This window comes from Sus scrofa, chromosome 2, assembly GCF_054392235.1.
Source record: "Sus scrofa isolate SSC_HxYL_T2T_F1_AM1 chromosome 2, Sscrofa_HxYL_maternal_Yorkshire_Landrace_v2.0, whole genome shotgun sequence".
NCBI lineage: Eukaryota > Metazoa > Chordata > Mammalia > Artiodactyla > Suidae > Sus > Sus scrofa.
This window is the reverse complement of record NC_139384.1, coordinates 124,351,741-124,368,304: the sequence shown is the minus strand read 5'-3', so window position 1 is coordinate 124,368,304 and position 16,564 is coordinate 124,351,741. Positions and strand designations below refer to the sequence as shown.

The 16,564-nt window shown below is 35.8% G+C and overlaps 1 protein-coding gene across 17 annotated transcripts in view; it reads right to left on the bottom strand.

The window, feature by feature from the left end:
• Positions 1-16,564, bottom strand: part of FER (FER tyrosine kinase) — a 440,923-nt gene that overhangs the window by 360,698 nt on the left and 63,661 nt on the right. For all 17 annotated transcript variants that reach the window (XR_014838490.1, XR_014838489.1, XR_014838492.1 and 14 more), the window contains 2 exons: positions 10,415-10,588; positions 2,303-2,402 (listed from right to left, as the gene is read on the bottom strand). Coding sequence is in view for 12 of the 17 variants with exons in the window: in XM_021084605.2 (XP_020940264.1) it covers positions 2,303-2,402; positions 10,415-10,588 (274 nt within the window). In the remaining 5 variants the exon portion in view is untranslated. The remainder of the gene's footprint in view (positions 1-2,302; positions 2,403-10,414; positions 10,589-16,564) is intronic.

The following is a 16,564-nucleotide window of genomic DNA, read 5'->3' as shown; positions in this document are numbered from 1 at the left end:
TGATATCTTCGAAGCACTATTTACAATAGCCAAAACATGGAAACAACCTAAATGTCCATCAACAGATGAATGGATTAAGAAAATGTGGTACATATACAAAATGGAATACTACTTGCACATAAAAAAGAACAAAACAATGCCATCTGCAGCAACATGGATGGAACTAAATACTCTCATACTAAATGAGGCAAGTCAGAAAGAGAGAAAGACAAATACTATATGATATCATTTATATCATAGATATCATTTATATCTATGATATCAATTTTGGAATCTAATATATAGCACAAATGAATCTATCTACAGAAAAGAAACAAGGGACTCCTTCATAAAAGCGAAATTTTGAAAAAGAATAGGACCTGGAGTTCCCAAGTTAGAATATCTATTAGAAATGGGTAAACTCCTTTAATACCTAGGAAATAATATTTATATCTCAATAACTTAAAGATAGCAAATGCTTAGTAAATATTTCTTGATTATATAAAGTACTCTTCAGGTATATAAAGTTTGAAAATCTATGAAATAACCACACAACACTGGAACTACACCCAAGACTATCTGACCTCAAAGTCTACTGTCTTTCCACCGTTCCATCTTTTTTTCTTTTGTTCACTTAAATAAACTTACATAATTGAATTACAAAAACATTTGTAAAGCTATCTTTGCATTAAAAAGAGATTATAATCTCAAACACTGGTTGAGGTACAAAAAAATAAGTGAAAATAAGGGAACTGTGAATATGAATGCATCTTCCCTGAAAAAAGCAGCTGAAACACTGAAAGAAGCAGAAATATGAAGCAAATGTGGGAGGGGTGGAGTCAGAGTGAAGGGAACACGAGGAGGTGAAGGGAGGGGAAGGGAAAGAAGAGGAGGGACAGAGAAGGAGGGAGAGGAAGGAAGTGGGGAGGAGCAAGAGGCGGAAGAGCAGAGGGAAAGGAGACAGGCAGGTAGGAAGTAAGGAAGGGAGGAGGAGGGGGACGGAGTGGGATATACTGGGAGTTCGGGATTAGCAGATGCAAGCCATTGCATTTGGAGTGGATAAGCAATGAGATCCTGCTGTGTAGCACAGGAAACCATACTTAATCACTTGTGATAGAACATGATGGAGGATAATGTGAGAAAAAGAATGTATATGTATGTATAACTGGGTCACTATGCTGAACAGCAGAAATTGATATAACACTGTAAGTCAACTATAATTTTAAAAATTTTTTATAAAAGGAAGTAAGGAAGAGATGGGGGAACTGCATCTAAATCTGTATCATATCTAGTCTACTGGAAATCACAACAAAAACATAGTATTTTCATTGTGCAAGGTATATTCTAATGTTAGAGCTGTTTATTTCATTTACCTTAAAAAAAGGACTAAACTATACACAAATAAAAAACAGAAAATAATAAAACAGAAAGGTAAATTTAAGAATCAAAAAAAATTGTTAATAAAGCTTCTATTTAACCAGTTAATAAAGCTTCTATTTAACCAACAATAACAAAAACTTAACTTCTATAATTTTTTTAATTTAATATGAAGACTACTTGGTCACATTTAAAGATTGTAACTACAGACATCTGCTAAAAACATCTCTCTTTCCATTTATTTACAAAGCGTATTACAGAAATTCTAGAACAACAGAGAATAAAATTAAGCTATGAAAGCAAAACTAAGCTACAAAATGATCTGTGATTTTAATGGCATTAAAGATGACCAATAAAGAAGACTTCAAAACAGATACGACTTTATTTTATCTATTTAGTATTCACTAATTAAATAGTAAATCTAAAGGCAGATAGGAAAATTTAAACATTCCTTACATTCTATGACAAGTACTACATAATCATTTAGTATGAACTACTCAGAAATACTTTTTATTTTTTTTATTTTTTTGGTCTTTTTGTCTTTATATGGAAATTCCCAGGGTAGGGGTCCAATTGGAGCTGTAGCGGCTGGCCTACGCCACAGTCACAGCAACTTAGGATCCAAGCCACACTTGTGACCTAAACTATAGCTCACAACAACACCAGATCCTTAACCCACTGAGCAAGGCCAGGGATTGAACTCATGTCTTCATGGATGCTAGTTGGGTTTGCTAACCACTGAGCCATGACGGGACTTCCCTACTTTCTGTGTTTTTAAATAGAAACACTTACTATATAGTTTGATATTTAGTCTATTTTAGCTTATTTTAATATTTTTAAAACATGAATTGGTCTAAGTAGAATCATTCTATGACTTATAAAGACAACTTTCAAATGATAAGAATAAAAATCACTAAAACAAACATTTTTCATAGTTTTGCCATACCTTTAGCTACAGCTTCTTTATATTTCTCCTTGGCGGAATTCATTTCTTTTATTAATTGTCTATAGCTGGTTTTTAATTTCTCTAATTCTGTCTTTGTAACCTGTCAAAAAAAGAAATGCAAAAAAATTTTAAATGCATAAATTTACCTGAGTCAAGAATTTAAATTTGAAAGCATTAACTGGTATATATTTTACTGCTTACAGATCAGAGTTACTCTTCAATATACAATTATAAACAAACTAAAATTAGCTTGGAAATCAGTGATAAATTCAACAGGTTATGAAGGAAAAGAAAAACTTTTTTTTTTCTTTTTTTGTCCCCCCTGAGGCGTATTCCCAGGCCAAGGATCAGATCTGAGTTGTAGTTGTGACCTAAGCCACACCTGTAGCCATATCACATCCTTAACCCACTGTGCCAGGTCAGGGATCAAACCCGCATCCCAGCACTCCCAAGATGCCACTGATCCCATTGTACCACAGCAGGAACTCTAAGGAAAACATTTCTTAAAAAGAGCAAATCAAGAGTTTCCATTGTGGGTCGGTGGTTAACAAATTCGACTAGAAACCATGAAATTGTGGGTTCAATCCCTGGCCTCACTCAGTGGGTGAAGGATCCGGCATTGCCATGAGCTGTGGTGTAGGTCACAGACACGGCTCAGATCTTGCATTGCTGTGACTCTGATGTGCCTGGCCAGTGGCTACACCTCCAATTAGACCCCTAGCCTGGGAACCTCCATATGCCGGGGGTACGGCCTTAGAAAAGACAAAAACAAAAGCAAAAAAGAGCAAATCAAGTTCTGTCAACTAAATGTTAAAGACCAATAATTAGCTGCTGTGTGTAGAAATATTTTCTCTAATAAAAAAAGTTAATTTAAAATACTTATTTTAATTATGTAGAATAACTCCAAGTTGTTATAACTCACAAGTTATAACATGAATTTTTTTCTTTACATTTAACTTTTCTGAAAGGAAGATGCAATAGAAAATTATTGTTGGCCAGGCAACAATCATGACAGTAGTCAATGCATGCACCCATGACCTTGGTCATTATTTCTACAGAAAGGCTAGGTAAATCCAAGTCCTTGATGCTGTAGTCAAAAGGCCATAAATAGCATCTGAGTCAAAAATGAAAATCCTAGATGATATCTGAAAAACTTCTAATAAGCCTTCTGAGAAGAGTAAGAAAACAACGTTAAAAACTTGCTAATGGAGTTCCCGTGGTGGCGCAGTGGTTAACGAATCCGACTAGGAACCATGGGGTTGCGGGTTCGATCCCTGCTCTTGCTCAGTGGGTTAAAGATCCGGCGGTGCCGTGAGCTGTGGTGTAGGTCGCAGACGAGGCTCGGATCCCGAGTTGCTGTGGCTCTGGCGTAGGCTGGTGGCTATGGCTCCGATTGGGCCCCTAGCCTGGGAACCTCCATGTGCCGCAGGAGCGGCCCAAGAAATGGCAAAAAGACAAAAAATAAATAAATAAATAAATAAATAAATAAATAAATAAAAGAAAGTCTTTAAAAAAAAAAAAAAACTTGCTAAAAGCAGCAGGTAGGGGGGAAGTGGGGCAGTTCCAGGAGTTCCCCTTGTGGCTCAGTGGTTAACAAGCCCGACTAGTATCAATGAAGATGCAGGTTCGATCCCTGGCCCCACTCAGCAGGTTAAGGATCCAGCGTTGCCGTGAGCTACAGTGTAGGTCAGAGATGCCACTGGGATCCTGTGTTGCTATGGCTGTGGTGTAGACCGGCAGCTGCAGCTCCAATGTGACCCCTAGACTGGGAACTGGGAACCTCCATATGCCATGGGTGCAGCCCTAAAGATACAAAAGACAGAAATGGGGGGTGGGGGGTCCTGTCATTGCTTAGCAGGTTACTAGTATCCTTAAAGATACAAGTTTGATCTTTAAGGATAAAAGTTTGATCCTGATTTCACTCAGTGGGTTAAGGAGCGTGAGTTGCTGTGAGCTGTGGTATAGGTCACAGACGTGGCTCAGATCCCACATTTCTGTAGCTGTGGCATAGGTCAGCAGCTACAGCTTCAATTTAATCCCTAGCCTGGGAACTTCCATATGCTGCAAATGCAGGCCCTAAAAAAGAAAAAAATAATAATAATATAATAAAAACAAAACTTGCTAAAAGGGAGTTCCCATTGTGGCTCAGTGGGTTAAGAACCCAACACAGTGTCCATGAGGATGTGGGTTCAATCCCTGGCCTCGCTCAGTAAATTAAGGATCCAGTGTTGCCACAAGCTGCCTTGTAGGAAGGCAGATATGGCTTGGATCCTGCATTGCTTTTTGCTGGTGTAGGCCAGCAGCTTCAGCTCCAATTCGACCCCTAGCCTGGGAACTTCTTTTTTTTTTTTTTGTCTTTTTTGTTGTTGTTGTTGCTATTTCTTGGGCCACTCCCACGGCATATGGAGGTTCCCAGGCTAGGGGTTGAATCGGAGCTGTAGCCACCGGCCTATGCCAGAGCCACAGCAACGCGGGATCCGAGCCGCGTCTGCAACCTACACCACAGCTCACGGCAACACCAGATCGTTAACCCACTGAGCGAGGCCAGGGATCGAACCCGCAACCTCATGGTTCCTAGTCGGATTCGTTAACCACTGCGCCACGACGGGAACTCCATTAGCCTGGGAACTTCTGTATGTCGTAGGCGCACTCCCCCTCCCCCAAAAAATAAAAAAGTTTTTAAACACTTCCTAAAGGAGCATAAGCAATTTGGAAGAAAATCTCAGAGTCCACTTCAGACAAATTCCATATTACCAATGTTCTTAACACCATGGAGGATGGCATTGTGTAAATAAACAAAAACATCAACTATCACACAGATAAAAATGAGTTCACATCATCTCTTTTAAAAGAAACTTCATTGGTTAACATTTTGTTTTTAATGACCTTTACATTTTAGAACATTTTTTATTATCACAGCAACAGTGAGCAAGAAATACAGAGATTACCCATTTATTTTAACCCCTACTCATGAAGGTATCTTCTGCAACCCTGCTAGGGTGGTACATTTGTTACAACTAATGAACTACAATACAACACATCATTATTACTTAAGTACATAATTTCCATTAAGTTCCACTCTTGGTGTTGTATATTTTATAAGTTTGAACAAACATAAAATGGCATGTATCCACATTACAGTACCACATGCAGTCATTTCACTGTCATAAAATCCTCTACGATCCACCTATTTATCCCTCTCTCCACAGTTAACCCTGGGAACCAATTACCTTTTTACTGTCTCCATAGCTGGGACTTTTCCAGAATATCATATAGTTAGAATCATACAGACATTTCCAGATTGGCGTCTTTCACTCAGTAATATGCATTTAAATTTCTCCCGTGTCTTTTCGTGACTTGGTAACTTATTTCCTTTGAGCAATGAATAATATTCCATTCTCTGGATGCAACACAGTTTATTTATCCACTTACTTACTAAAGAACCTCTTGGGTACTTCCAAGTTCTGGCAGTTATAAACTCTTATAAATAGCTATGTGTGGGCTTCAGTGTGGACATATGTTTTCAACTTCTTTGGGTAATTATCAAGGAGCTCAACTGCTGGATCCTACAGTAAGAATGTTTTTAGTTTTCTAAGAAACTGCCAAAGTGTCTTCCCAAGTGGCTGGATTATTTTGCATGCCCACCAACAACGAATGAGTGTTCCTGTTGCTCCACATCCCCATCAGCTTTTGCTATCATCAGTGTTCTGGATTTGGGACATTCCAATAATGTGTACTGGTTATCTCATTAGTGCTATAATTTACATTTCCCTAATGACATATGACGTGGAGCAACTTTTCATGTGCTTATTTGCTGTATCATTTTCTTGAGATTTCTTCTTTGATCCAAGTGTTACTTAGAAGTGTGTTGTTTAATCTCCAAATATTTGGGATTTTCCAGCTCTCTTTCTGTTACTGAGTTCTAGTTTAACTCCACTGTGGTTTCAGAGCAGACATTATATCAATTCTATTCCTTTAAACTTATTAAGATGTGATTTATGGCATAGAATGTGGTCTATCTTATTGAATCTTCCTATGTAAGCTGTAGAGGAATGTGTATTCTGTTGTTGGATGAAATAGTCTATAGATGTTCATTAGATCTAGCTGACTGATGATATTAAATATATCTACGTCCTTACTGATTTTCTGCCTGCTGTATCTATCCAATTCTTATGGGATGGAGGAGTGCTGAAGTCTACAACTGTAATAGAGGTTCATCAATTTCTCCTTATAATCTAAGAGTTTTTGCAGTTCTATTAGTATTTTGATGCTATGTTATTAGACACATACATATTGAGGATTGTAATGTCTTCCTGGAGAACTGACTCCTTTAACATCATGTAATTCCCTTCTTTCTCTCTTAATAAATTTCCTTGTTTTGAAGTCTGTTCTGTCTGAAAATAATACAGCTACTCCCACTTTCTTTCGATTAAGGTTAGTATGGCATATCTTTCTTCATCCATTTATTTTTAATTTATACTTATTTTTACATAAAAAATGAGTTTCTCAGAGTTCCCATCATGAAGCAGCAGAAATGAATCCAACTAGGAACCACGAGGTTGGGGGTTCAATCCCTGGCCTCGCTCAGTGGGTTAAAGATCAAGCATTTCCGTGAGCTGTGGTGTAGGGTTGCTCAGATCCCACGTTGCTGTGGCGTAGGCCGGGAGATAGGGCTCTGATTCAACACCTAGGCTGGGAATCTCCATATGCCTCAGGTGCAGCCCTTAAAGGCAAAAAAAATAAAAATAAAAAATTAAAAATAAAATGAGTTTCTCATAGACAACACATAGTCGTGTCCTGTTTTTTGATCCGTTCTGACACTGTGTTTTAATTGGGTTCATTAAAAACCTATTGACCCTCAAAGTAATTACTGACATACTTGGATTAATACCTACCGTATTTCTTACTATTTCCTATTTGTTGCCCTTACTATTTGTTTCTATTTTTGTCTTTGTGGTTTTAATTAAGTATTTTATATATTCTATTCCATTAGTTCTTAGCATACTAGCTATCCTTTTCTTACTTTTTGTACTTTTTTAACTGATTGGTGTAGAGTTTGTAATATACATTTATAACTAATCCAAACCAACTCTCAAATAACACTATACCACTTTATGGGGAATGTGATACTTTACAATAATTGTTATTCCTAATTTCCCCCTTCCATCCCAAGTATTATTGCTATCATTCATTTCACATACATATACATATAAGCATTTGCAAACACTATATGTATACAAACACACAGTATTTACATAAGTGTACATAATCAAATATATTGTTGCTATTGTCACTTTCAATAAACTATTATCTGTTAGATCAATTAAGAAGGAGAAAAATCAAAGTTTTTATTTTATCTGCACTCAGTGCTCTTTCTTTATGTTGGCCCAAGTTTCTGACCTGTATCATTTTCCTTCTCAGTCCACTGGCAACAAATCCCCTCAATTTTTTTTGTCTCAAAAAAACTTCATTACTCCCTCACTTCCGAAAGATACTTTCACAGTGTTCAGAATTTTGGATTATCAGTTCTGTCTCTCAACACTTTCAATACTTCATTCCCCTCTCTTCTTGCTTACATGATTTCTGGGGAGAAGCCAGATCTAATTCTTATGTTTGTTCTTTCATAAGCAAGGTGTTTTTGTTGTTGCCGTTGTTGTTTTTTACTCTGGCTTATTTCAAGAGTTTTTTCTTTATCTTTGATTTTCTACAGTTTGAAATTTGTATGCCTAGGTATAGAGATTTTCTGGTCATTTATTCTGGTTGGTGTTCTCTGTCATCTGGTGTCTGGCATTAATTTGGAGATTTCTCAATCATTACTATTTCAAATATTTCCTCTTTTCCTTACTCTTTCTTCTCCTCCTGCTATTCCCATTACACATATGTTATATCTTTTATAGTTGTCCTAAATTCTTGAATATGCTGTTCATTTTTTTTCTTCAGTCTTTGTTCTCTTTGTTTTTCACTTTTGGAGACTCTTTTGGAGATTCTTTCCTCGGTTGTATCCGGTCTCCTACTAAGCTTATCAAAGTCATTCTTCACTTCTGTTATAATGTGACTGATCTCTGGCATCTCTTTTTGGTTTTTTCTTTGGATTTCTTTCTCTTTACACTGTCCATCTGTTCTTGCATGCTGTCTACTTTATTCACTAGAGCACTCAGTCTATAATTATAGTTGGTTTTTGGTTTTTTGTTTTTTGTTTTTTTTTTTTTGTCTTTTTAACACCATACCCACGGCATATGGAGATTTCCGGGCTAGGAGTTGAATCAGAGCTGTAGCTGCTGGCCTACACCACAGCCACTGCAATGCAAGATCTGGGCCGTGTCTGTGACCTACACCAGATCCTTAACCCACTGAGTGAGACCAGGGATCAAACCTGCATCCTCATGGATAGTAGTTAGGTTTGTTGCCGCAGAGCCAAATGGGAACTCCCTAGAAGTTTTAACTTTTAAAATTGCCAAAGAACCCAAAAAAAAAAAAAATGGAGTTCCCATCATGGCACAGCGGAAATGAATCCAACTAGGAACCATGAGTTTGTGGGTTTGACCTCTGGCCTCGCTCAGTGGGTTAAGGATCAGGTGTTGCCGTGAGCTCTGTGGTGTATGTTGCAGATGCGGCTCGGATCTGGTGTTGCTGTGACTGTGGTGTAGGCTGGCAGCTGTAGCTCCGATTAGACCCCTAGCCTGGGAACATCCACATGCCGTGAGTACGGCCCTCAAAAGACAAAAAATAAATAAATAAATTGCCAAAGAACCAATTCACTGTTCTGCAAACTGGCAAACTAATGTCAAAACAAGTGTTTTTTCTGCCTTTCTTGTAGAAAATATACCTCATGGCAACCAAAAGTTTTCATTGAAAAATTCCAGCTAACAATTGCATTAGGAATAATAGAAGTAAAATATTGCCACTTTACAACTTCATTGAATTAATAGATCTAAACCATAAACATCAATTATCCTTATAACTATTACATGAAAGGCTGAAAAGTTTTAAGAGATTGATCAAGCTGGTAATACTGGAACCTATTAGTCAAGTTTAAGATCACAAAAAAGGTAAACAGGCAGACATTATATACCTACTGATATGAAACAACAGGAAGTCTAAACCAGCACTTATGATGTATTCTTGTCTCAAATAAACAGCTATAATCTTACCAAGCCTCTAGATCTAACTTCCAGGAAAACTGGAAGTTGAAAGAATAAGTGAAATTGCATCAGAAGATGCTAATAGAAAAATCCAAAATGAAGGAAATTCAATTATATACATTACTTAGTTTCTTCCATAAATAAATGGCATTTTTAAAAAGGGGTATAAAGTGGAACCTATAGACTAAAAGAAATTATTCAAGTGCTATGTATGGGCCATGTCTGGATCATAATTCAAATGAAACAACTGTAAAAAAAGATTTAATAAAAAATCATTTAAGAACAGTCAGGATAATTAATAATATTATAATACTATTTGTTATTTTAAGTGGGTTAATGATAATATAGATTAAGACTATTTTAGCAATATATACTAAAATATGTATGAATAAAATAATAATGGGAATTTTCTTTAAAATTATCTACTGTAGAAGAAAAATAGGTGAGCGTATAGATGAAAAAAAAAACTGACTGTGGATGGGTAGATAGCTCAATGGGAATTCATTTTACTATTCCCTTTTCTTCTGAACATTTGCAAATTTTTATAATAAAAACAACTGTAAAGAGTTAACCAGAAGAGACAGACTTTAAGTGCAAATAAAATTTAGAAATATCCTTTTGCCTATATTTTCTTTTTTATTATATGTATAGTATTACATGATACTAATTTTTTCAAAAGCCTAAAAGAGGTATTTCAGTAAGTAAAAAATAAAAATTCTGAATGCTATGAAAGCACTGTATCATAGTTTAACTGGAAGCATTTTTTTTCTTTCATGAGAGCTTCTAAAGCAAAAGGATATCTTATAATCAATAGTTTTATATTCCATGAAAATGAGATATTACTTATTAGAGACACCCGAACCTACTTCTTCTCAGGAAATGCTGATTGAATAATTTTTAAAAGTCAAACAGGATAAAATATTTCAGCAAATTTTAAAATCAAATTAAATTCCAGAATGGAAAGACAAACCTTGATCATCTCTGCCTCTATCTGCTGATGAACACCTATATAACTTTTCTTCACCTGCTGCTTGTCTTTGATCATCATGGTGAGCCTGTGTAAGGGTCCAGAATTTAGGTCCTCTGCATGTGCCTTCATTATCCTACTAAGTTGTTCCGTCTGCTGAATCATAAGTAGCCAAGACTTTAAAAAAAATAAAGAGGTAAAATTACCACCTGTATTAGAGGTTTCCATTTAGCTATGTTTTAAGTTTTCAGGAACTTTAAACACTCAGCTTTACACAAATTATTACATTAATATTAAAGTGGTAGGTTTCTGGCAATTGTGCAATGAGCTATATGAAAGGTTCATATTTAACATCTTCAACTTCAAGCACAAATGATTCAAAATTCAGTAATCAGAGACAATGCAGAATACTAGGACATGGATTAAAGGACTCTAAGAATTCACACTTGCAGGCTTCATTTCATCACATCTTGTTTGTATTTTTCAACATACTGACTGCTTCTACCTACACCATTCTAATGCCTCAGTAAGCTTACTACTTCCTAATGATCAAATGCAACAGAAATTTCCCATCTTCATTCTCAACCTGTTTCTCTGGGGCATCTGATCATACTGACTCACTTCCTCCTAAAACTGTCTCCTGGTTTCAATGGCTTCTTATGTTCCAATTTGCCTTCCTTCCTTACTAAAAACCCTTCTCAATCTTTGTGCCTGTTCTTCTTTTGCTGCTTATGGTAATCTAGCCTCTAGATTTCTATGGTTTCTCTTTTCTTCATAAATACCATTATTTCTCAGTGGTTTTTCCAGCACAACATTTGGCTTCAGTAGCAGACATACATAATGGTGGGTTTGGGACAAGTGGGCATATGCATGCTGCTGAAAGGACAACTCATTTGTTATTAGGCTTTCTACCTTATAAATACTGCAGAAAAAAAGCAGCAGAAGAACGCTCTTCACTCTACGTCTTCAAAATTCTATTCAGAAACAATTACTTGGATACTTACCATAGTCAGAGACGATTTGTGGTATAGATACAAAAAACAGACAAGGTACAGTTTCAGATATTTTACAAGAATAATTTTTTTTTTCTTTTTAGGGCTGCATCTGTAGCACATGGATGTTCTCAGGCTACGGGTCAAATTGGATCTGCAGCTGCCAGCCTATGCCTAAGCCACAGCAACACCATTTCTGAGCCACTTCTGCAACCTACGCCACTGCTTTCAGGAATGCCAGATCTTTAACCCACTGAGCAAGGCCAGGGATTGAAACTACATCCTCATGGATACTAGTCAGGTTCTTAACCTGCTGAGTCACAACAGGAACTCCAAGAGTAATTTTTCTACTCTATTACATTTGATCAGTGAATAAAAAGAAGTAAATCTTTTCTGCTAATATTCTAAATAATCCTAAATCAAAATTTAATAGGTATTTAAATCAAAAGTATAGCCTAAAGGAAGCAAATTCCAAGTCACAGTCAGAACTCACAAGGGGCTAACTTGGCAATCTTGTTTCTGATAAAATATATGTTTTTTTTTTTAAAAAGTAATCTTTGAAGACATTCATTTAGAGGAAAAGGTCATTTTTAGTTGTGAAATGCTATTACGAGCATGAAACAGAACAAGTGGCCTATGAACTCATCATATTTGCTTTCAAATTTGAAAATCTAAGTACTAAGATGTTCTTGATATCACAAAGCAATTTATTTAAAACTGATGTAGCTCTTCCATTAAAATATGAAATTTAACAAAAATGAAAACCAAAAAAAAAAAAAAAAAAAAAAACTTGAACTAAAACATAAACTAAATTGCCCTGGTAACTCTTGCTTTGCCTTTTTCATTGGATATTTTCACTCTAAAAAGGAGAATGGTAGGATTTAATCCAGCAATCCCTCTCCTGGGCATCTATCCAGAGAAAATCATGACTCACAAAGACACATGTACTCCAATGTTCGTTGCAGCACTATTTGCAATAGCCAAGACATGGAAACAACCTAAATGTCCATTGACAGAGGAGTGGATCAAGATGTGGTACATAGACACAATGGAATATTACTCAGCCATTAAAAGGAACGAAATACCAGCATTTTTAGCAACATGGGTGGACCTAGAAATTATCATGCTGAGTGAAGTCAGTCAGACAACGAGACACCAACATTCAATGCTTTCACTGACATGTGGAATCTGAAAAAAGGACAGAATGAACTTCTTTGCAGAACAGATACTGACTCACAGACTTTGAAAAACTTAGTTTCCAAAGGAGACAGTTCAGGGGGTTGGGGGATGTGCTGGGGTTATGGGATGGAAATCCTATAAAATTGGATTGTGATGATCATTGTAAAACTATAAATGTAATAAATTCATTGAGTAATAAAAAAAGAGAGAGAGAGAATGGTAGGAAAACATTCTATATAGCACATAGAGAATGTTAAGTCTACTAAAAAAAAAGTGAAAAGAATATTTCTCAAAAAGACAAATATTCTTCATCTTCAAAAAACAAACATTCTCTAACTGCTGTAGCAATAAATGTTCATGACTCCACATAGGAGTCCTTGCAGCCTAGGGAGAAGCCTTCTTAGAAGCTAACGTTAAAGACCATATAAATACGTCAGGCTGCCCTCCACCTCCCAGGAGGGGACATCTCATCCTGCCTAATAGCCCCAGTCACTGCAGTCACTGTGGGAAGTCAAAACCTCCCAAGGTATATATTATAACTCCAATGTCAATCTCATATTGCCCTCAATATCTCCTGCTCTGACCCCAAACACTTATGTATAGAATCCTGTACTGTTGAGAACACTTATGATCAGAAAACTCCTTACAGTCATCAGAACTTTCCATTCATCTTCTGTCTTTCACAAAAACTGATTCAATCCCACTCCCAAGATCCTAATACTGATAATAAATATTCTCTCTCTTCCTAAAAAAAGTTTCTTTTCTTCTAAAGCTCAAGTCAGCCTTCGACATGAACAACGTATCAGAAAATCTCATTCTCCCTCCAAAGTCTAGCACAGATGCATCCACTTCTCTTCATTTTGACTGCTGCCCCTTTTAGAAGTTATGATTATCTTTGATTTAGACTATTGTGACACCTCCTAACCAGTGTCCTCTCTTCTACTCATGTTCTTTTCCAAATCATTCCCCTTCAAGATGCAAAAGAAATTTTCATTCTCCTGCATAAAATCCTATGCTGACTTTCCTTTTCCTTTAAAGAAAAATCCAAACTTCCTTCTAAGACCTACAGTGTGTCTGATTACATGCCCTTTGTCTATTCTTTCAACGGTTTTGCCATTCTCTATCCAGCTAAATAAGTTCTAGGAGCATTGGTCTTCCTTTAATTTCCTGAACAGTCTTCTTCCTGGGAGTTCATTCCCCTCTTTCACATGGCAAGATCTATCTCTTCCTTTAGGAATCAGCTATATCTTATGTAGGTCTAATCCTTGCTATTCTCTCTGTTAGCACTTAAAACAACTATTTATTTGTATGTATACTTTTTTTAACATCTCTCCTGCCAGAATGGAAGCTACATGAGGGTAGTCCCATGTCTCTTTGTTCACTATTTTAGATATTCACTGTGACGCCTGAGATAACAGCTACTAAATATTCTTTGAAAGAAGGAAGAGAGGGAGGGAGAAAAGGAGGAACAAATGGAGAAAAAAACAATGGAATGAAAATACGTCATTAAAAGATTTTGTTTGTTGTTAGAAACTGAAATTAGATAGCACAGAGCAATGCCAATTCTGATGGAGAAATAGAAATTAACGGGACTATCTTCAACTGTTAAAAAAAAAACAGAACAGCACATAACGCTATAAGCACTAGCCTAAAAGGAATGAGTAAGTAGACAAGAAATTATGTGGGTGGTGTACAACTTGAATTAGATGCATGGATGGTTTACTTGTTATAAAGAGAGAAAAGCGATGTTAACAGATGCCTGATAAAGAAACAAAAAGAAAGTAAGGATGCATATCAACATTTATAATAAAAATGGGGAGATCCCATTGTGGCTCAGTGGTAACAAACCAACTAGTATTCATGAAGACATGGGTTCGATCCCTGGCCTTACTCAGTGGGTTAAGGATCTGGTGTTGCCATGAGCTGTGGGGCAGGCCGGCAACTACAGCTCTGATTCAGCCCCTAGCCTGGAAACTTCCATATTTAGGGGTTGCAGCCCTAAAAAGACAAATAATAATGATGATGATGATGATGATGATATAGCACTTTGCAAATATGGCTCTTCAGTTCTGGCATAGCAGTGGCTAGAGCATGGATAAATTATGTTGATTAGGATAATTTGTGGAAGATAATTCCTTATAACCAAATAAACAAAATATTCATCTCATCTGCAGGCCATGTGCAAACATTTGAATTGCTTTATTATATAGGGTCCTGCTTAAGGGTAATAATTCTGTTAATAATGTTCCTCATAATGGAATTTTACCAATAGTCAAAGTCACTGATGCTGAAAGCTACAGATAGGTTAAGAAATAATAAAAAGTAAAAATATGTGAAGTTTTATTTCAGAAAAATTTAATCACAGGCAAATACTAATATACAACTTGAAAATAAAACCATTGTGGTTAACTTAAAATAGAATATAAATATCTTAAACTTTGAGAGGAGAGCCACAAAGTGAAAGTAGGAATAATTTAACCATAATAAACAAGAAAAAAAAAAAAATCCCAAAAGATACTAACAAAAACCAGAAGTGAGAGCTTGAGAAGAAGTGTAAGTATGTTTATTTCCTAACCTGTCATATGGAAGAATCAACAGACAACTTTAGTTATAAAGTCTGTAAACAGAGATAAAGCTTAAAGCTTATAATTTTTGTTTTAAAATTTAAAGTGAATTTTCAGAAAAAAAAAAAGCAGACTATTAGACCTTCTAAATTAAAAAAGTGATTTTTAAAGAAAGTTAACAATGCCCACCAAAAGAAGGAAGAAAACAAAGAAAGGAGAAAAATGATTAAAATTTAATTTAAGTTAAATGATTAAAATTTAATTTAAGTTGAAAAATTATTCTAAACACATTGGTTAAACATTTTGAGGAAACATTATCTGTTAAACATATATGAAAAGGAAAACATTATCAAATCAAAGGGAGAAAAAAATTCATTATCTGCAATAAGAGAAAAATATCAGCAAAATAAAATAACATGTAACCACAATAAAAAAGGTCCCTCCCCAGAAAAATATGAACAATAAGATCCAAAAATCATTATACTCAAATGATATAAAACTAAATTCGAGACGCAAAATATAAAACAAAGAAGGACACAGTATGTTACAAAAGAATATCATGAGAATGAATATATAACTGTCATGATTTTTTTCATTCCAGAAAACAGTACATCCAAACATAAAGCAAAAATGGTAGAAAATGCAATGATAAATCAAAAGTAGTGAGAGAACTAAATATACTCTACCTATGATAAACTAAAAAAATGAATAATACAGAGAATCTGCGTAAGTGATTTAGTAATGAATATGTTTGATCTATCATTAGAAATAAGACTCTATACATCACAGGTCTAAAAAATACCTATTTCAAAAGAATCTATGGGATATTTTTAAAAATTAGCACTGTGTTGTTAAAAATTACATCAAAAGCAGAAATAGCGCATACTACACTACCTAGACCCTTGCAATTTTTTCCTTTTTTTTTTTTTTTTTTTTTTTTATCTTTTTGCTATTTCTTGGGCCACTCCCGCAGCATATGGAGGTTCCCAGGCCAGGGGTCTAATTGGAGCTGTAGCCGCCGGCCTATGCCTTAGCCACAGCAACGCGGGATCCGAGCCGCGTCTGCAACAGACACCAAAGATCATGGCAACGCCAGATCCTTAGCCCACTGAGCGAGGCCAGGGATCGAACCCACAACCTCATGGTTCCTAGTCGGATTGATTAACCACTGTGCCGCGACAGGAACTCCTCTAGCCCCTTGCAATTAAAGGGGGAAATCACCATTTTTTTAAGGGGAAAAATTCAAATCATTCCTAAAAAATGCATAGGCCAAAAAGATAAGTTTTTAAACTAATGGAGGACCTAAAAAATAATAGTAAATAAAATACTGACTATCAAGATCTATGATACACAGCTCAGTTTGTTCAGAGTCACAAACTTTAGACTTAACATTTCTAAGTAAGAAAAAATGAAAATAA